This window comes from Symphalangus syndactylus, chromosome 13 (assembly GCF_028878055.3).
Source record: "Symphalangus syndactylus isolate Jambi chromosome 13, NHGRI_mSymSyn1-v2.1_pri, whole genome shotgun sequence".
Taxonomy (NCBI): domain Eukaryota; kingdom Metazoa; phylum Chordata; class Mammalia; order Primates; family Hylobatidae; genus Symphalangus; species Symphalangus syndactylus.
Window position 1 is genome coordinate 119,735,046 of NC_072435.2, and position 20,747 is coordinate 119,755,792.

Consider the following 20,747-nt stretch of genomic DNA (forward strand, 5'->3'; position numbering starts at 1 on the left):
GAGAGTGAGCAATCTCACCTCTGTGGCTCTTGCCCTTGGTCCCTCGCTGCCCCTGCCCTAACACTTCGGGCCTCTGCCTCCTTTTGCTGTCCCTGGGTGCCTGCCCTCATCCAGTCCTTCAGCAAACACCAGCTGCCTCCAGTGACCTGCAGTCCCTGGTCCCCTCACATAGCACCCTTGGCTCTAAACCCTGGGTCACCATCCTATTCCTCCTAACGCTGGCTGGCCATCCTCCTTGCCTGGCCCCTGGGAAATTCTTTCTAGACTCTTCCTTGCTGGTCTGGAACTCGAGTGTCAACTCCCGATTCAGTGTCTCCTGAGCACCACTTCTCCAAGTGAGTGTCTGTCAGACACACCCTCAAGTCCAGATAGCTGCTCTGCTTCCCACATCCTGACTCTCCCAGGGAGACTGGATACAGTCACCATCCCTGGCCTCCCCTCCCTGACTGTGCCTTTCTGCTGGCTGCTCAGTGCTGTCCCCTCCCTGTGTCTCCAGCTGGCCTTGGTCCCACCTCCTCTCTGGTCTTCGTTTCAGCCCATCCTGTATTTAGGAAGCTTGGTCACCCCCTAAATATTCTTGTCCTCTGTTCAGAATGGTTCCTCACTGCCTAATAAAACCCAAACTGCCAGATGCCTTCCAGTTTCTCAATCTGTCCCGAATGTTATCTGCTCCCTCATAAATCAAAGCTTCCATCACTCTCCCCAAGCCACCACCTCTTGTTCTGTCTCTATTGTACCCTCTGTCCTTGACCCAACTCCAGACCTGCATGCCCAGTTTCCCTGTACCAACTCCACCACCCAGGGCCTGCCTAGGCACTGGACGCCACTGGACGTCTTTCCTGGGCTTCTGTCTGTCTCGCTTTGAATTTTCCCACCTGCCTGAGCTAGCAGCAGCTCTGCAGCATGTCCCGCCGCCAGACTCTGAGCTTTTGAGGGCCCACAGCTGACTGGACTGGTCTTGTGCAGGACACTTGCATGTTACAAGCTCACTGCAGGTGATGGGCGCTCCTCGACTTAGCATGGGGTCATGTCCCGAAAAATCCAATGTAAGTTGAAAATACCGTAAGTCAAAAGTGTGTTTTCGATATTTTCAGCTTACCATGGGTTTATCTGGACATATCCGTGGTGAGTCGAGGAGTGTACGAATGGGTATTGCCCCATGCAGTTGAAAAACTTTAAGTTGAACCATTGCAAGTTTCTGTTTTTAAAAACCACATGTCTGTGTGTGTATGTGCAGGTATAATGTCAGCAAATGACCTCCCTAAAAAGGATGCATGCAGTACTACCTTTCATGAGGTTTCTTTTTTTGCCAAAAGGAAAATGGATCCTAAAACACGGTTTCAGAGGTAAAGAGAGGGACAGAGACACACACACATGACTCTGTGGACACTGTAAGACCCAGGAGCCCAGCCACCCGGGCTGAACCCCTGCAACCTAAATGCTGACCTGGGCAGGGCATTGGGCCTGGTACCCACTGTCCTTCCCCCAGGGCCTGTGGGACAATAACCCATGCCTGTCGCAGGGCCTTTGCTTTCAGCCCACACTCGGGTGGACAGTGGGCCTTGGGCTCCTTCCGAGGAAGGGATGCAACCTCAGACCTTCAACCACATCCCTGGCCTGCTGTGACCATCCTGGGATTTTTCTTCCCCCAGGCAGTGCTGCAAAAGGCTGATGGACGTTTGGAACATTCAGGAACAAGGCTGTCCCTGGGCTTTGCTCATGTCCTATGAGGGGCAGCCCACAAAGGCAGAAGGCCCTGGTGCTCAGACTGGGGACTTGGATTTGTGGGGCACCTGTCAGATGAAGATGCAGGTTCAGAGATGTCAAGGAACTTGCCCAAGGCTACACAGCCCCTCCGAGTCAGAGCAGAGGCCCGAATCTGGGGCTCATTAAGCATCACTCTGGTTCTTTTGGCCACAGCATCCTGAGAGAAGCTCTTCCTGGACAGACATCTTCCTTATCATCCTTCCTTGAGAGTCATCTAGCTGTGCTGCCTCCTCCTCCAGGATGCAGCCTTGGTCCCAGGCTGGTGTTTGCTGGCTCCGACTGGAGTGGGCCGTCCTGTGGGAAGGAGCTGGTGCGACTGCTCCTCCATCCCGAGCTCTGGAGAGCTGCTTCGGTGACTGTCCTTCCTGGGAATCAGCACCTCCTGTTTTGCCAATTTCTTGCTGTTTATAGAAAGCTCCACTCCACCTCCTCCTCTGTACGTACCCCCTTTCTGGAAATTTCAGTCTTCCCATTAAAGCTTGGTGCACACTGAGCTGACAGCAGCAACTGCTGCTGGTCTCCAAACGCCGCACTGCTGAGCCTGCCCGAGCGTCAGGGCACTGCAGCGCTTCTAAACCTGCGCACTCCCTGGGCCCGCCCAGACTTCTGGGGTCACAGCCCCCAGGGGAGGGAAGCCAAGAGTCTATGCTGTACCCTCGGTCCCGAAACTGCTTGGAATCAGGCAGTTTTGGGTGCACTAATGTAAAACAATGATTTTCACCACTGGGAGGGGAGAGACCCCAACTGGAACCACCTGAGAGGCTTTTGAAACTGCCTCCCCTAAGACACAGCCCTTGCTGTGAGGACCCTGCTGCTGCTGGGAGCACTACATCAGGTGGGTGGGCGGGCGGGCGGCCTTGGGACCTGGGGTTAAGAACCTTGACTGGAGAGGCCACAGGGCAAAAGTATGCTGCTTCAAATTAGCCTGGGCCAGGAGGGGACAGGGAGCGAGGACGCCCTGGCTTCCACGACATGGGTAGCTCCTTTCCCAAGGCTTCAGTGCTGGCAGGTGTGGATGCTGGAGGTCCCCAATGTCAAGTTGAAATCCTGTTCCTCTGCATTCCCACAGGCCCAGCTCCCAGTCCCAGGGCTTCGGGGGAGGTCCCTGGTGTCCCTCCACAGGGAGACTTCTGAGGACAGGCTCCCGTTCCATCACCCCAAGAAGCCCACGGCGCCTTCCCTACCATACGCAGACAAAAAGATGTCTGGGCTCCTGAGTGGCGCACTCAGGAGGCTGTAATATGAGCAATGCAAATGGAAAAAAAATCAGTGCTCGATAATCCGCTAAGGCTTGGTGGAAATGGTCTGTGTCTTTTACAAGGAACTGGACACTCTCATGAATAATAACTGCCATTGTGAGGCCTGTTTAGAAAAAGGCATTGTGGGGAATGGATAAGTTCTTCAAAGTTTCTTGAAACCATAAAGAGCTTGTCATTTCCTTACTCTATGTATATCTCTATATATGTTCCAATGCAGCTGCTCTGACTTGCCCCGGCATGCCTGGACAGGGCTAAGTGAGCCCTGGACCATAGTGCATGCTATTCCTTTTTTGGAAACTCTCCTGACCCTCTCATGCCTAGCTTCCTCTTCTCTTTGTCCTCTTTCCCCTTTGCCTCTTTAGGAAAGTTTCAAGCTGTTAGCCAATCGGGTCAAGCTTAGAATGTGAGGTCCCATTCTGGCCAATGGAAATGGGACACAGTCATAGGGCAATTGCATCAGGTTATGAAGATTATAAACGTCCTTGTCTCCTTTGTTCGAGTGTGCTCTTGTGGCGAGACTGCTGGCGAGTTGCACCTTTTCTGCAGAAAGTAAACTAGCCTTGCTGAGCCATCCATTGCCTTCCTGACGTGATAAACCCGTTTCCAACAGGTGTCTCTGCACAAACATGGATTCAGCACTTTCCAAACTCCCACCCTGTTTTAGGGCGCAGGCTCTTTGCAGCAGGCACAGAGGGCCCTGGGAAGGCCTGGGTTTCTGTCTCTTCTCCGGCGGCCAGCAGGCGGCTGCCCTTTGGGGTTTCCTGAGGTCCTGGAGGATTCTGGTTTGGGGAAGGTTCTGGGGCTGTAGTCCAGAGAAAGCCCCGGATCCTCAGGGAGCTGTCTAGTAATGTGACCGCTCGCTTGCCAGCATTGAGCGAGCAGCTGCTCTGTGCCAGGCCCATGCTAGGTGGCAACGACACAGAGGAGTGGGGGCGGTTCTGCCCAATGCTGCTGCTGCTGTTCCTCCTCCTTTTGGGTTTAACTCACATCTATTTTTATGTCCTGATTACACAAGGAACACATGTTCATTGTAGGAAAATCAGAAAAACATATAATAGGCATTCCAAATATATGTGTCATTCAAAAGAAAACAGAATCACTCATCCCCCTGCCCACTAATAACCACTTGCAACATGGAGGGATCCAAACATCCTTCTCATCTTCCCTCAGAGAGCTCAGGCCACACGCGTAACTCTTCCTAGCAAGAGCATTTTCTTCTAAGTGTGTGACTAGTGAAAACGGCACCGACATGTACCACAAAGGGAAACGTACTGTCATTTACTTCTGGGGAGGAGTTCTTACCTGTCTGTTCCGAACTTTTGACTGTCAGCTCATATGTTAAATCTAAAAGGGAAATGTTACACATTAATTCTGTCACCGTACATTTCAAAATCTTCATCAGCTTTGAAAATGCAAAACCGATTCCCACGATTGGCCAGCGAGTCCTATCCAGACAGAGCAGGGTTTGGCAGCAGGAGAGGCGAGCATGAGAGCAGCAGAAAATATCAGCGGCCGCTGTGCTCCCTGGGGTCAGAGGGCACCCTCTGTTCCCCCAAACTCCCTTCCCCATTCCCCCACAACATATCCCAACCAACCAAAACAAGCCAGCAGCTGGGTCTATGTATCACACAGGCTATATCTTGGTTATCAGTTCCAAAACACATTGGAGATTCTAACCATTGTATTTTAATCTCTTAAGTCCTCAGTATGCCAAGAAAAGGCTTTGCAGCTTTATGCTCAGTGCATCTTGATTATGCAATGAGGATGATATAAGGCATTCAGATGGACTCCTGCAATGACAATGGGACCTGGGGGCAGGGCAGTCCTAGTACATTCTGACGCTGGGCTCTGCCGTGCCCCATAGCTGTCCCCCGCCTGCCCGGGCCTGCTCCCGGATGTACCTGTGCAGTGCTGCTGCAGCCGCCTGATCTCGGAGTGCAGCCCCTTGAGTGTGCTGGCATGCTCCCGCTGAAGGAACAGGAGGTTCTTCTGTGCGCTGTGCAGCTGGTTCTCCAGGTTTGTGGCTGCCATGCTGACATCCAGGGGACCTGTGGGTAACACAGACCTTGGCTGCGGTCCCTGAAGAGGGTCCCAGGGCTGCCTGCCCTCCTTGGCTCTGGGTGCGGAGGGGTGTGCACCTCCCAGGAGAGAGCAGAAGGAAACCACGGCGCCTGGAGGGCAGGGTGCGGGGGCACCAGGGCTACATTCCCAACACTGCAGGGAGGCCCCAGGCCAGGGACGGCAGCCTCTGCTTCCTGAGTGCCTCGGGGTGTGCCCTAGCACCATGCCTGGCACATGAATGAGTGAGGCCCACTCCACAGTACAAAGTCACTTCCCTTTACTCATGAGGAAACAGATCAAGAGAGGCAGGTTTGCGACCCTGGGGTCACACAGCCAGTGAGGTATGGAGCAGAGATTCTAATCCAGGGACCCCTGGTTCCCAATCCTGTCCTCTCCACGCACCACCTCACCCCAACAGACTGTGACTGACCAAATCACTCCCAAAAGATTTCCCTGACCAGGAAGCACTGACAGCTTCCTCATGGGAAAAGCTGGCACCTGGGAAACGGGCCAAACATTTCCTCTAAATGACATCTGGAGCTGGCCAAAGTAAGGAGGGAGAGCTGGGCTGAATTCCAGAGGGAAGCCCCCTGCACTTCACAGCACAGAGAGGAGCCACAGATCCTTCTTGGGAAGGTCTGAGAACGTATCTCATGGGGCCAGGGGGTGGTGCAGGTGTCTGGAGTCTGTCCCCAATGCTTGGCCCCTCCCAGCCCCAGCTTCCAGCATCTGATGCTCACTCAGGGCCCCAGACTCTACCTTCATCGTAACTCGAGAAATGTGGTGAAGTCATGGGTCTTTCTGGAAAAGCTACCAGAGTAATTCAAGACGCTTGTACAGCACTGAAAAATACTGAGGATGAAATGTGAGTTATTTGCTTATAAATTATTATTGTAAATACAGAGCCTCAGAATGCATTTTCCCTAATTTGCTATTCCAGAGAACCCTCCGTAAAGGAGGTACAACTTCTCAACAGCTCCCGGGACGAGCTCATTTGTAGGATGCCACAGTGGAACCGTTTTGGAGACAATGACACACCCAGGCTGTCACTGCTTCAGACGACACCAATTGCTCATCAATTATCTGTACAACCAGTGACATGCATGCACACTAGCTCTGGAGCTAGGACGAGTTCATAACGAACTTCAGACATACACTTTCATCACACGAAAACACTTCCCGGGCGCTGCTCAGGTGGGAAAGCCACAGACTCCACTCCAAGGGCAACCTGAGAAAGCAGAGAAGGAAATAAAACACGACGGAGCTCACGAAGGGGAGTGAACAATGACACATCCTAAAAAGGACCAAGAAAAAGAGAAACAAGAGGCCCTTTCAGCTGGGGACAAAAACTGGCAGGAGAGGGCAGTGGCCCCAGGACATGGCAAGTACAGTCTCGGGGGCGCCTCACCACGAGCAGTGACTGAGCAAAGCTGATCAGAAGCCTTGGAATTGGTCGTCTCTCTGAACTAGCAATTTGTTTTTAGAAATCTACCAAAGGGAAATTATTACTTTTGTGTGAAAAGAGGTAGCTGTGAGAATGGTCACTACAGTGCAGTTTGCAGGTGGAAGAGACTAGAAACAAACTCAAAACCCGACAACAGGGAGTGGGTTAAATAACTTAAGGCGACCATTTCTAGGCACGTTTCTATAAAACAAAGCATAGCTCTCCCTGGCCTTTGACTGCCGTCACACTGGGGTGCAGACGATGGCAGAGTTGAGTTTCCATCAAGCAGGGCTTTCCTCAGTGGAGCTGTGAGCAGCCTTCTGGCAGGAGTGAGAAAGGATGTTTCTGTCCCCGAAACCGTCTCTGTGCTGTAACCGCAAACTCTCCTGTGTAGGCTGCTGGGCCAGACACTAGTTTCTAAGTGGAACCCCACAGTTCTCGAGATCCCAACATTGTCTGCACAGCACGTGGTCTTGAGGGGCGCTGACCTTAACAAAGGAGCCAGCTACGACCAAGGCAGGTTCAGCGTGTGGCACGCGTGTGCCGCGTGCTTGCTGTGGAAAGGGCGAGCACCTTCTGACCTTGCCCTTCCCTCACAAAGCAGAACGCTTGAAAGCGGAACAGCCTCAGCGTCAAAGGAAGGAAAATCCCAGGAGCGCCTGCGAGCTGTCAGTAGCGGCTACGTTTTCCTTCGACTCAGCAATCCGGAGTCATTCACTCTGGCATCAATTCCAGCACCTCACCTGGAGGCTGAATCCTGAAGAGCTGAAAGGGGTTTGGAAGTGGGTACTCTAGCAGAGGTGCTTTCAAAGGACAGCCTCAAATCCAGGATTCTGTTGGCTGATGGAAGAAGCAGAGCCCATATGTTAGTGGCTTGCTGTCAAAGAGAAAGAACCATTTAAATGTGATCCAGAATTTAGTGGGTCTTGGATGACAGGAGAGCTACCCTGGGCCTAGCGTCCTACCCCTCACAAGCGCTGTCCGCAGTTGCACAACCTGGGGGTGGCCTTGACGCTGTCATCCCCCGCCATCCATTTCCAGTCCATGATGATCTCACTGGCATCCTGCTTTGAAAACAGTTCTCAGATCCGTTCAACTCTCCCCATCTCCACTGCTGAGGCCGTCCTCACCCTCACCTGAATCCCTGCCAGAAAGCCTCCCTCTGTCCTCTCCTGCCTGCTCCATTCTGCTCTCCACGTGGCAGCAGAGTGATTTTGTTTTTAAACTGAGACTACTTAAAAATCTCCAACAGTTCCCACTGCTCTGAGAATCGGACTGGTCTGCCCAGCCCTGCGACTGGCCCCACCACCCTCGCTGGCCCTTCTCTTACCCCCAGGGCTCCTGGTGGCACGAGCTTTCCTCTGGGTGCCCTGCCGGGCTGTGCTTCTCCCACCCTGGTGCCCTCTCATGGCTCCTCCTCTGCCCAGAACGCTCTTCTCAGGCCTCTCTCCCGCCCACCTCTCCTGTCTCCACTGTCTACTTATCCTTTAGGTCTCAGTACAAGTTTACTTTCTCCCGGAAGCCCTGGCCCCCAGACTTAGGTGCATTACCACTCTGTCCCCAGTTCTAGTCTTTGTGTCTCTGTGAGGGTCTGTAAGCGTGGGCCTATTCCCCGCCTCCTTGCACAGACTCCAGGCTGTTCACTGCTGCACCCTAAGCCCTAGCACAGTGCCTGGCACCCTGGAGGCCCGCGAATGGGCCTGGTGCCAGTCTGAGTGCAGCTGTGGTGCCAGGGGAATGTAAGGGCTTCAGGGTTGAAAAGCTTTTGTTTCTATGGGCTTCCTATTTAGGTGCTTCCTTTACAGGCACACCTTGCTCAAAGAAAACGGGATATACTAAAACATCCTGAAATGACACAACCATCTCACCTGCCATGATGGCACAAAATGGGATGTGCCTATATGTAGATGTCAGTATTTTCTTCTACACTGTCCCATGGGGGCAGAGGGGAATGGAGTACAAATGTTATCAGCAGCCATCTCTATCACAGTGTGGTATTACATTTCATTTGTAACAAATTTAAATATGATTTAGTAAGTATTCATACTTTAACTGCCTTGGTCAATCAGCAACTTTGAATTATAACAACACTGTGTTTCATTAATCCACTGTGTTAACTGCAGAAATACAAAAGCGTCCTTAAAGCATCCCATTATGATGGGCAGACAGCCTGGAGAAGAAGAAACGGCAGGCGAGCAGGTAGAGTGTGATCACGTAACGCGCAGAGCTCGACAGTGAGCGCTGGTGAGCCACTTGGAACCCTCACAGTGGGGGACAAGGGTCTCCTGGCCTGGGGCATTTCACTGACTGTCGCTCTCCCCTTCTTCCACACTCTGCTGACTGAAAAGGCCCTGACATGGAGACGCCATCTGTGCAGGGCATTTTACAGCTGTTTGGATATTCCTGAATGAGGCAGGTCCACTTGGGGCCAGGGAAACAAAGCACATCTCCAAATGGCATCCAGATTACTCAATTATTTTCTCATCAGCTCAAAAGAATAACAATATCACTGGCTTTCTGAGGGCAAGAGTTTTCACGGCTGAAAAGACAGTGGTGTTTTCCATTGCGATCCTTCACTACTGAAGAGAGGTAATCATTGTGATGATGTGATGCTCCCAGTACTGTGACATGACTGAAGCCACCAAGGCATCCTATTTAGGCCGAGGAGACCCAGCTGGGAGATGCACATAATCCAGAGGGAGAAATGGAGTTGGTCCCAAGAGGCTTAATTCAGTATTAGAGACGCTTTAGAAACATGAAGGAGCATTCATGACAGATCCCTAAAAGGGTCAGCGTGGCAGATGAAAGGAGCAAGGCAGGGCGTCTGCTGCAGATGAATAACGCCGCCTGCTGAGTAAGGGCACTCACCCCATCTTAGCTGTGTGTCAGCCAGGAATGGAGGGCAGCTCATCCAGCCTGTTTGGCAAAACGCTTGCACTTTGTGTGTCAAAAGGGCATACGCTACAAATTGTGTGCTCTTTGTACTGCAGCGGTCCGTCCTGAGGCAAATCCAATTTTGTTCCTAAGAGTTGCTGGGAGCCATCCGCAATCTTACAGTTACTCGCTCAACCAAAGGCGGCAAGGCCAGGACATTGGTCCTCTTCCCTCCTTGGAGATGCTGCCCATGGCTGCAGATAATGGGGCTCCAACTGACTATCACTTCAGGGCCTGGTTATGGCCACCAGAGGGCCGGCCCCACCCAGGTGACTGTACACAGCTCTGCTAGTTTTTCTCCCCACAGAACGCCAGCAGAAGCAGTGCAAATGGGCACTTCGAGGGTCAAAGTCCTGCGGAATAGGTTACCTTGATCAGGGCTCAAAGGTTAAGCCACACGTACATTTTTTCCTATGGCAAATCCACTAGGTAAATTAATTTACTGTTCACTCTACATGTTCAGAAAGTTAATACTCAAAAAAGGCTTTTCATTCCAAATCCTACAGAGACAGGCTCTGAAGTGGTGGCAAGACAGCTTCCTGGATGGGGAAGTGCACTGCTGTCATTTCCTAGTGTCAACGTGTCTGAGGAAGGCCCGGCCTCGCCGAGTACGCTCTCCAGCAGCGTGAAGACAAGGGGCCCTATCAACAGCTCAAGCCGAATTCCATCTTCATTCCAAAGTGCTGTCCCTTCCTCTCAGGGCACTAATGTAACGTGACGACATGATTCTATCCATGGACCACCTGACTTGCCCGAGCACAGTGTCCTTTCACGTTACTTACATCATTTGCTCTTGCAACCTGCCTCTGGGGAAAAGAGGACACTAACCCATGAAAAGAGAGAACATAAACCAATAAATGCATCTAAGCCTTGCCGCTTCTCTTAGCCTGCAGGTGATGTGGTGACAATCCAGAGGTCTGGGGCAGATTTAATTTCATGCAGAAATTCAGATGTTTTCCAAGTTGTGCACATCAAGTCTCTAATACTTTGAAACTGCAGAGGAAAAGCAAACACAGCCCACTGAAGTAGCCTTTTGGCCCGGAAGGGAAGGCAGCGTTCCTCCAGAGTCCAGAGCACAGGGCCAGGCCATCAGAACAGCACTGCTCACACGGAGGCTGGATCCACTGGCTCTCGAGGGTCCACATTAGAAAATTACACAGCTGTAAAGGCACTGCTGACCACCCAATATGGCAAAAAGACTCACTAATGACTCCCGCTCGTAATACCAGCAAAGGTTCCTAGGAAGCTGGGTGAGGGTGGGGCTTTCTGGGCCAGGCTAGTGCCTTAACAAAGCAGCAAGGCTAGCTTAGGAAGAAAGCACAAGGTATTCCACTCTGTAGCATATGTGTCCTGGTCCCTGGGATCCCAGCAGGTGCTCGGTCCCAGGGCCAGGGGCAGACTCACTCTCTTCCTCTGCAAGGCCAGGCTGATAGGAGTCCTCTGGGGGCCGAGAAAGCAATAGGCTATTCCCGGGAAAAAGCAGCACTTGGCTGCCAAAAACAGCTCTGATGTTACCCGTGGGAGGAACCAAGGCCAGACTTATCTTCCCCCTTTTAAAAATATGCCTTTTCCTTTAGTGTCTCTCCTATGTGCACACCCTCCTTGCACAAGTTTTCATGGTCAAGCACATTTCTGATCACGTTGCATCTCTCTGACTTTCTTGGGACCAAGCCCCACTGCTCCAGAGGCCCTGCTTGGTCAGCCTCCCCTCCCCAGCGGCATCTCCCTGGGTCCCCTCGGGGCTGGTGTGCTCGTCAACACTGGTGTCCTCTAGCCCCTGGCGTGGCCCAGACCCCTCCAACACAGGGCCTTTGCACACCTTGTTCCCTCTGTCTAGAACTCCCGTGGCAAACCATCCCCTGCCCCCTGCCTCATTAACTTCCATTCTTCCCGCACATCTGAGCTCCCGCATTACATACACGCTGCAGATCATTTCCTACCACTTCATAATGGCACTGAGTGGAGATCTAAACCAGAACTACACTGCGTTCGTCAAAAAGCACCGCAGCAGCATGAATCTGAACATGACCCCACCCCATCATTTCTCAATATTCCAAAAGCAATATTCTAACGTATTCCTGAGACCAATATCTTGGACAAAAAGAAATGGAATTTCTTCAGTAGTAAAGGGTCTCACCACTTAAAAATGGGAGATTGTTTCTGAGCAATCAAGAATAAACATATCTTTTAGGTGAACACAAAGCCTGTGGAAATAGGGTAATAATTTTAGAATCTAAAAAAAATAGCACACTAGCACTCAGGTGGTAGCTGTGAATGAGTTATAACAAGCTCTTTTAGATTCTAGTTATGAATAAGTTATGACCCATTCACATTTGGCTCTCTCCTACCATGAACAACGGGAGCCCTGCCGCCCTCTCTGTGCACTTTCTCAAAGGCCCTGACCTGGCAGCACTGCCTGGCCCTTAACAGGGCACAGTGTCTCCGTGTTTGTGCACGAGGACCTCTGGGGGCTTTTCTGTGGGCACTTTCTGTACCGCTCTGGTGTCCTACAGCTTAAGTGTTGCCATCAAGAAAATGAAGGCTGGCCAGAGAACAAAGGCAGCAATTGCAGTGATTAAATGTAACAGGAGGATAAAATGATTCCTAGCAGGGAGGTCGTTTTCTAAGTAGATTCATGGAGTCAGAAAACACTGAGGGTAGAAGAAATCTTCAACATCAGGCATCCAACACCCCTTTGTTTCAAGATTAAGAAACTGAGGCCCAAAGAAGATCTGCTTAACACAATGGGATAAAAGAGACTGGAGTGGACAAACTCTTGAGGTATTAGACCGTGCTTGGGGCTGTATCTGAACCCTATCTTGTCACCTAAGTCATTGTGATGTCTAACTCATGGGGTCGCTTTAAGTGCTAAAAGCAACCAGGACGGGCCTGGCATAGAGTAGTGCTCAATGAATGTTAGCTGTATTATTTTTATGTAAACATTGGTCAATACTTCTATAAATATACCTCAAGATTATTTACTTAGCCAACTAGGGCATTTCCTGAATATTATCTAAGTACGGAAATGAGCTAGCAAAGAAATTCCAATTACTTCCAAAGAGGGAAGGATAAAAGCAAATGGAAGCATTTTCTGGGACCTCTATCCTCCATTTTCACTGGAGAAGAGCCACTGGGGGAGGCAACTAGAGAGGCAGGCAGAGCAAGGAGCCCTGAGGGACAGGAAAGCCTGCTTCTCCCTTTGAAACCATCTATAGTACTTCATGAGGCTAAAAAATGGTCCATGGCTAATTAGGCCATCAACTCTCAATCCCAAATACCTGCTTTTAAGAAAGGACACTCACCATCTCTGAAAATGAATACTGATGTTACTCTGAATTCACAATGAACTGGATAAATTGTTTTGCATAGTAGGACCCTATTATTCCTACTTGTACATGTATCTAAGAAATTCAATTAGTAAGTGAGCTGAAAATCTCTGAAAGTTAAAGCAGCAATAAAAAGGTACAACATATCAAGGAAGGGTAAGTACTCAACAACGACTCCAGAAATATTTTGGTAAAAAGAGTAAACATGATTACAAAGTGGAAGCAAAAAGTAGAAGGCAAAGGTGCAATTATGTTTTAAAAAGATAAAACATCTCGTTGATTAGTCATTCTTAAAGAATTAGGCTTTTTTAATCTGGCAAAAACAGGTGAGGTTGAGAGCTTAGCACAGGAGTCAGAATCTTGGGTTCCAATTCTGACCCTGCCATATCCGATTTGCAACCTCTCTGAGTCCTCACCTTTCTCTTCTATAACATGAGAAATAATCAAACCTACATGATACAGTGACTGGGAGGGTAAAATGAGATTTTTTGTATAAAACATTTTGCAGTGTGTCTGGCTTATTGTGCTAAAGTGGTAACTGAACTAAATTTGGACTCATCCAAATGTGGAAACTTTGGATGGGGATGTTTTGTGGGTTCCCCTATTCCTGGCTAAGCAGCAGACATCTTTTAATAGGCATGTCTCTAAAAGCTAGAAGAGGAAAGAAAACTCCAGTAGCAATAAAAAAAAAAAAGTCATTTTTTGCAAGATAATCACCACACAAAATAATCTGAATGTCTGTCAATAAGGGGCTAGAATGGCACATCTAAAGTATGCAATAATTTAAAATAGTGTAGATCTACATTTACCGACAAGGTAATATGTCCAAGATAGGTTAAGTTTGTAAACAGTATGTTAAAAATTGTATGTATATTATCACATTTTTGATATGTGTAGAAGGATATACACCAAAGTGTTAAAAATCATTTGTCTCAGCCGGGCACAATGGCTCATGCCTGTAATCCCAACACTTTGGGAGGCCAAGGCTGGTGGATCACGAGGTCAGGAGATGGAAACCATCCTGGCTAACATGGTGAAACTCTGTCTGTACTAAAAATACAAAAAATTAGCTGGGTGTGGTGGCACAGGCCTGTAGTCCTAGCTACTCGGGAGGCTGAGGCAGGAGAATTGCTTGAACCTGAGAGGCGGAGGTTGCGGTGAGCTGAGATCATGCCACTGCACTCTGGCCTGGGCGACAGAGCGAGACTCCGTCTCAAAAACAAAAACAAAAACAAAAATTAGCCAGGCGTCGTGGCATCCGCCTGTAATCCCAGCTACTAGGGAGACTGAGGCAGGAGAATCACTTGAACCCAGGAGGCGGAGGTTGCAGTGAGCCAAGATCTCGCCACTGCACTCCAGCCTGGGCAACAAGAGGGAAACTCCATCTCAAATAAATAAATAAATAAACATTTGTCTCTAGATGGTGGACTCTGGGTGATTTTTACCTTTTAAAAGTTCTATTTTAGTACTATCTAAAGCTTCTTTAATGATGAACATATAGTCAGAAAAAATATTATAAAGTTTTCTCCTAAAAAAGATAACCACTAAATATCCACTAACAAAGTAGTATCACATGTTTTAATAATATTGTTCCAGGGTAATCTTGGATTGCTAAAATTGTGATTGGTTTACCATCATCAAGAATAATCAATGGGAAGGTAGTTGTTACAAATGTAACAATTTAGTGTCCCAAAGATATGCAGAAAATGACAATGATGAGAACTTAGGTGCCTCCCCCCATGCATTATACATTCCTGCCATTCTCTGACATTATCCTTCATATGTATTTTATCTTATTAAGGCTCATCGACAGTTCTTTAGACACTGACAGCCATTTCCTTCTGAAAGAACGTGCAGCCTAACATTAAAGTCGTAATGGATGTGATTAGAGAGCCTGACAATTAGACATGGAAAGAGGGTACGCAGCCTGTCTGGGAAGGCTGCAGTCACTGGAGGCCTACATGATGGATTTATTAACCGGGTTTCTCTGCACTCAGATTATCTCATACTTTAAGAGTTTCTATTTGGCTTCTATTTAAAAACCATGTCATGGGTCTGTACACTGATGAGGGCTTGGCTTCTCTGTGTGAAAATGCCTCATGAAGAAAGCAAGTCTATATTTCCGGTTGCCCACGCGTGTCTTTTAAGTGGCCTGTGCAGGCCAAGATAGGCAAATACACGTGCTCCTACCATCTGGGTCGTGTGGTGCCTTCTGGGAGTATCCTGGCCGTCGTGGAAGATTGCGTTCCTAACTGCCAGGAGGCCAGCAGCAGGCGGCAGACCCCACCCCAGGAGGAGGGAGCGCCAGCATCCCATCTCCGGACCCTCAGAGCTGGAGGCCAGCGGCGGGCGGCAGACCCCACCCCAGAAGGAGGGAGCACCAGCATCCCATCTCTGGACCCTCAGAGCTGGAGGGGCGATGCCCATACAGTGTCAACTCTGCACTTTCTATTCCAAAGACACAGGCTCAGGGAGACGTTGCTTCTGGGGGAGGAGGTGACCGGTGGGGCCATGTAGGTGCTGCTCAGGCCCTTCCCGCCCTCCCTGTATCCTCCTCCTGCCCTTTCTCAGCAGCCCCCAGTATGACTGCCCTCTGGGGATCACCCAAATAGCCTTGTTTCAAGAGCTAGAGCTAGTATCATTTTCAACTTAGTAGAAATGTCACTGGTGCACTTCTAACAAGCTTGTCATTTACCAAGATGATCCTGAGCCAACAATTTAAGGACACAAATATCTCATAAGTTACCACACAAACAGTTCTACCTAGTGATACTTTCTTTTAATGGAAGGAGAAGTAAGCAGTTCATATCCAACTGGTCTTTCCATTTCTAGCTCAGATTGAGATTACTGCCAATTTTAATTGTCTACTAGTTGATAACTAAAAGATACAGTGATCCCAAATGCCAAATCATCATTCATCCTAATGAAATAGGAAATACTTAATCTTGGTGCTTGATGATCACAACCTAAACCAAGTTCCTAGGCCGAGAAGATGTGTTCCCTCGCTTTAGAAATCTCAATCTCTATGGTTTGCCAAACAGATGGACCAATTCACCTGGCTTAACTGATAGGCCTTCTTTTATCCATTTGTGGGTCTGCCTAATTATAGTACAGGTTTTAAGGAAAGAAAGGTATTCATTAACTGAAGCTCTATACACCTTGTTTTTTGGTGGGGGAGAGACAGGGTTTCTCTATGTTGCCCAGGCTTGACTCAAACTCCTGGCCCCAAGTGATCCTCCTGCTTCAGCCCCCTGTGGAGCTGGGATTATAAATGCCAGACCCCTTACCTGGCTCTATACACTTTAATTTAGCCATATTTTTCCTTTATTACTTACAAAAAGTAAAAGAGTCCATGGTTTCATTAGCTATAACAGGCATCAGAGAAGATGACTGCCACTTATAGAGGAAAGAGACGTTATCCTTGTGATGCGGTAGAAGGAGCTCTGCCCAGTCCCAGCCATGTCATCTTGGAACGTGTAAGAATTTAGCTACGCATCAAGCAAAAGCAAGCCAGCTCCTCCAACTTGCCTGTCTATGAAAGGGGCCCACACTGATTCCTTCCGATGAGTTGAGACAGGGAGGACATTAGAGATCTTTGAAATTATTAAAATAGTCCAACAATAGTCACTTCAGTAAATAAAGTCACCATGACCAGGCATTTAATTATAGTACTTACATACCTTCTGGTGATCAATAACCAGATATTTGTTTTTATTAAACATTTATTTATTTGGAATAACACAGCTTGAGTAAGTACCAATATTTTTAAAAGATAAACTTATATTTTTAAGAAGGCATTTACCATTTTCCTAGATCATTTCTATAGGTTTTTTTTGTTTTGTTTTTTGTTTTTTGATGGCTTCAGCATGTCCATTTAAGGGTTTTTGACCTCTGACTTTCCACTTAGTGATCTGAGAGCTCCAGCGTGGATTATTCAATTCTTTACAAGTGTCCTTTCCACAAACTTCCTGTGCTGTGTAGAATAGGTGAGGCACGCTTACTGATGGCATTTATGACTGACCCCCATAAAGTTCTTCCCACTCACAATCACTCTTTATTATGTCAGGGAACAAGAGAATTCCCAGAATCATATGTTTCAGCTCTCTGGGAAATCATGCATTAAGTTCCAGGGGAAGGGAAAAGCTTCCCACAGAACAGCTATCCATTAAGAATGTTGTTTAAAATGCACCAGCAATTCTAACATCCAGAGACCAGTGAGAGAACGGTACAAGGCAAATAGGTGTTACTTTAGGGCTGTCTTTGCAACCAAATTTTGATCATCGTAGATAAATGAGCCATTAGTGCATTAACCCAGTCAAAATAAATGAAAACAAATGACAAGCAAAATAAGGGGCAGGACAACTGTATTTCACAGATTATATACGAGCTGTGGGAGGAGAGTGAAATAAATTGGGGAAGGTAGAAAATCACTACATCTGATATTCATTAGGATTTTTCAGAGAATGAGAGGCAATCCAGTATTTTCTTTTTTTTTTTATTTTTGAGACGGAGTCTCGCTCTGTCGCCCAGGCTGGAGTGCAGTGGCGTGATCTCGGCTCACTGCAAGCTCCGCCTCCTGGCTTCACGCCATTCTCCTGCCTCAGCCTCTCCGAGTAGCTGGGACTACAGGTGCCTGCCACCACGCCCGGCTAATTTTTTTGTATTTTTAGTAGAGACGGGGTTTCACCGTGGTCTGGATCTCCTGACCTTGTGATCCGCCTGCCTCGGCCTCCCAAAGTGCTGGGATTACAAGCGTGAGCCGCCGAGCCCAGCCTCAGTATTTTCTTATTCTTACTGTCCTTGCCTTGTTAAAAGTCATCATTTTTCATTTGCACTTTTTCCATTTGTACAACTGACTTTGTTTTTTCCTCTTATATTTGACCTTGTGCCCCCACAATGGGGTTAATTATAATCCTTGGTTCATGACACACTCTTTAAAGGGCCCACTTTCATTTAGATACTTTTACAAATAAGCACCCAATGTATCCAACATTTTTGGAACTTAGCAATTTTGGTTTAGAGTGCCCAGATTTTCCATTTGAAGTTCAAAATTCTTAGGTTGGATGTTTCAGCTTCTTCTGGTTGATCCAGCTCTAGTGAAGCCTACTGGCCAGTCAGGAGCCTGGAGAGTTTGACTTCCCAGTTTTCAGAATGGGCAGGATGGTCACCTGAGGTCATACATGGCGGCCACTGTCCTTGCTGGTTGTGGGGGAGTGTGAGGCAGCTTCCATCTTCGAAAGCAGCTGCTATGTGCACGCCCCACGATGCCTTTCAGTTGGCTCTGCCTGGCTTCTCAAGGATGTGATCATTGCACTGTAAAGGGTGGTAACAGCAATCAGGTTTGAGGATAACTGTCCTAACACATTCCCTGGGTCTAAGGCATCTGGGCAAGAAAATACTCAAGGACATTTGTTAAAGAGAAGTTGAAAATCATTAATCAAAATAGTAATTATGACTATTATTTACCAAATTTCTATGCACCAGGCTTACAGATGATCACTTCTTTTTTTTTTTGAGATGGGGGGTCTCGCTTTGTCGCCCAGGCTGGAGTGCAATGGTGTGATCTTGGCTCACTGCAACCTCCACCTCCCAGATTCAAGTGATTCTCGTGCCTCAGCCCCCTGCGTAGCTGGGATTACAGGCATGCACCACCACACCTGGCTAATTTTTGTATTTTTAGTAGAGACGGAGTTTTGCCATGGCTGGTCTCGAATTCCTGACCTCAAGTGATCTGCCCATCTCGGCCTCCGAAAGTGCTGGGATTACAGATGTGAACCACCACTCTCGGCCTATTACCTAATTCTTAAGACAATCACGCAAGATAGGTATGATTATACTCATTTTTTATTTTACTTTAGAGACAGAGTTTCACTCTTTTTGCCCAGGCTGCAGTGCAATGGCGTGATCTCAGCTCACCACAACCTCTGCCTCTCGGGTTCAAGTGATTCTCCTGATTCAGCCTCCCGAGTAACTGGGATTACAGGCATGCAACACCATGCCCGGCTAATTTTGTATTTTTAGTAGAGACAGGGTTTCTCCATGTTGTCAGGCTGGTTTCAAACTCCCGACCTCAGGTGATCCTCCCGCCTCGGCCTCCCAAAGTGCTGGGATTACAGGCATGAGCCACCACGCCCGGCCAATTAAACCCATTTTTTAAAGAATGGAGGCTCAGACGAGTGAAGACACTTAACTTGCAAATCCTAAGTGCATGAGCCAAATGCAGATTCTTTCTGAAGGCTGCCACCTCCTCTGCCTCATGCCTTCCTGAAGTGCTCTCCAATTCCAAACTCTGGCTGTTTGGAACCACAGGCTCTCATGGCAGCTCTGGGAGAGGACGAGCTGCCTCCTCACATAAGTAGTCTGTTCTGCTGTTTCTTGTGCATTCTGGAACGTTTGGCCCAAGTGTGGCCACTTGAGTACAGTGGTAATGCTGCTGCTGACCTCCCTGGCGTCACTGACTGTGACAGGTCCCGCTGAGGCTTTCCAGGCCTTGCCTCATTACATCCTCACACCGCTCTAGGATAGGGGAACTGAGGCGTACAGAGCTTAATCTGCCTTATTGAGATCATCATAAACTTGGTATTTTTTTGGTGCTTTGTAGTTTCCTCTGCCCTTTTCAAGGAGGGGGAAATTGTGCCTATGACAGGCCTACATTTTTCCTGATCCTCTGGTCAGAACTCATGTTAGCGGAATTTAAAAGCATTCAATGACAAGATTTTCTGAAGAGGTAATGTTCTCTCCCTTGGTTGCACTCTGGTTGAAAGTGGATCACACAGATGAGCTGTACTGGATCTGCGAGCTATAGCGGCATAGCAGGGTAGGATTAACCCCCAGGCTCTGGATCCAGACCGCCACAGTTTGCATTCTAGTTCTGCCCTTCGTTAACGATGCAACCTTGGGCAAGTCACACATAACTCCCGTGCCTTACTTCCTCATCTGCAAAATGGAAAAACAGTATGTACACCTCAGGATGTGGGGTAAGATTGTTTATCTAAACAGATGCTGTCCAATGGAACTTTCTGTGATGATGTAAATATTCTATTCTCTGTTGTCCAATAAAGTAGCCACACCAAGTGTCTGGCTGCCAGGCCTTTTTTTTTTCTTTTTTTTTTTTTTTTGAGATGGAGTCTCACTTTGTTGACCAGGCTGGAGTGCAGTGGTGCAATCCCAACCTCGACCTCCTGGGTTTAAGTGATTCTCCTGCCTCAGTCTCCTGAGTAGCTGGGACTACCGGTGCGCACCACCATGCCCGGCTCATTTTTGTATTTTTAGTAGAGACGAGGTTTCACCATGTTGGCCAGGTGGTTTCAAACTCCTGACCTCAACTGATCTGCCCACCTTGGCCTCTCAAAGTGCTGGGATTACAGGTGTGAGCCACCGCATGCGGCCTTAAGTGCCAGGCTTATAGATAATCACTTAATTCTTGAAACAATCATGCAAAATAGGTATGATTATGCTGTTTTTAAAGAACTGAGGCTCAGAGATGTGACCACTCTCTTCTGTAGCTGTTGTGGCCACATGTAGCTATTGAACACTTGAAATGTGGCTCACGTGTCTGAGAAATTTTTCATTTTTTGTTTGAATTAAAATGAACTGTCCCCATGAGGCTAGTGTCTACCATGTTGGGCAGCACAGATCTAAAGCATTTAGAACCATGGTTAGAGCTATGTGTTTACTATCATTGCTTCAATATGGAGAGTCATCCAAATAGGGTTCATTTGCTCCCAGATAAACTGTCATGGGACCTGCTGTGGCCAGGGCTCACTTTGTACCACTGGAATAATTTAACAATTTTTTTCAACTGTCATCATCATTATGCCATTTTATGTCTTCGTAGCATTTATCACTATCTAAAGTTAGGTCGCTTATCTTTCTTACCTTACTAGCATGTAAATTCCAGGAGAATAAGGACTTTTCTGTCTTGTTCCCTGCTATTTCCCCGCCACCTACAAGAAT

At 48.2% G+C, this 20,747-nt stretch overlaps 1 protein-coding gene across 7 annotated transcripts in view; it reads right to left on the reverse strand.

The window, feature by feature from the left end:
- The window catches only part of CCDC92 (coiled-coil domain containing 92), a 35,211-nt gene that overhangs the window by 2,013 nt on the left and 12,451 nt on the right, over window positions 1-20,747 (reverse strand). For 3 of the 7 annotated variants that reach the window (XM_055238015.2, XM_055238018.2, XM_063614721.1), the window contains exons 2-4: window positions 5,847-5,939; window positions 4,928-5,074; window positions 4,329-4,370 (exon numbers count right to left, since the gene is read on the reverse strand). In XM_055238015.2, coding sequence (XP_055093990.1) covers window positions 4,329-4,370; window positions 4,928-5,074; window positions 5,847-5,880 — 223 coding nt within the window. In that variant the 5' untranslated portion in view covers window positions 5,881-5,939. Of the gene's footprint in view, window positions 1-4,328; window positions 4,371-4,927; window positions 5,075-5,846; window positions 5,940-6,242; window positions 6,316-7,274; window positions 7,372-20,747 lie in introns of all 7 variants that reach the window. The other 4 variants (XM_055238017.2, XM_055238016.2, XM_055238019.2 and 1 more) reach the window with 4 other exon arrangements.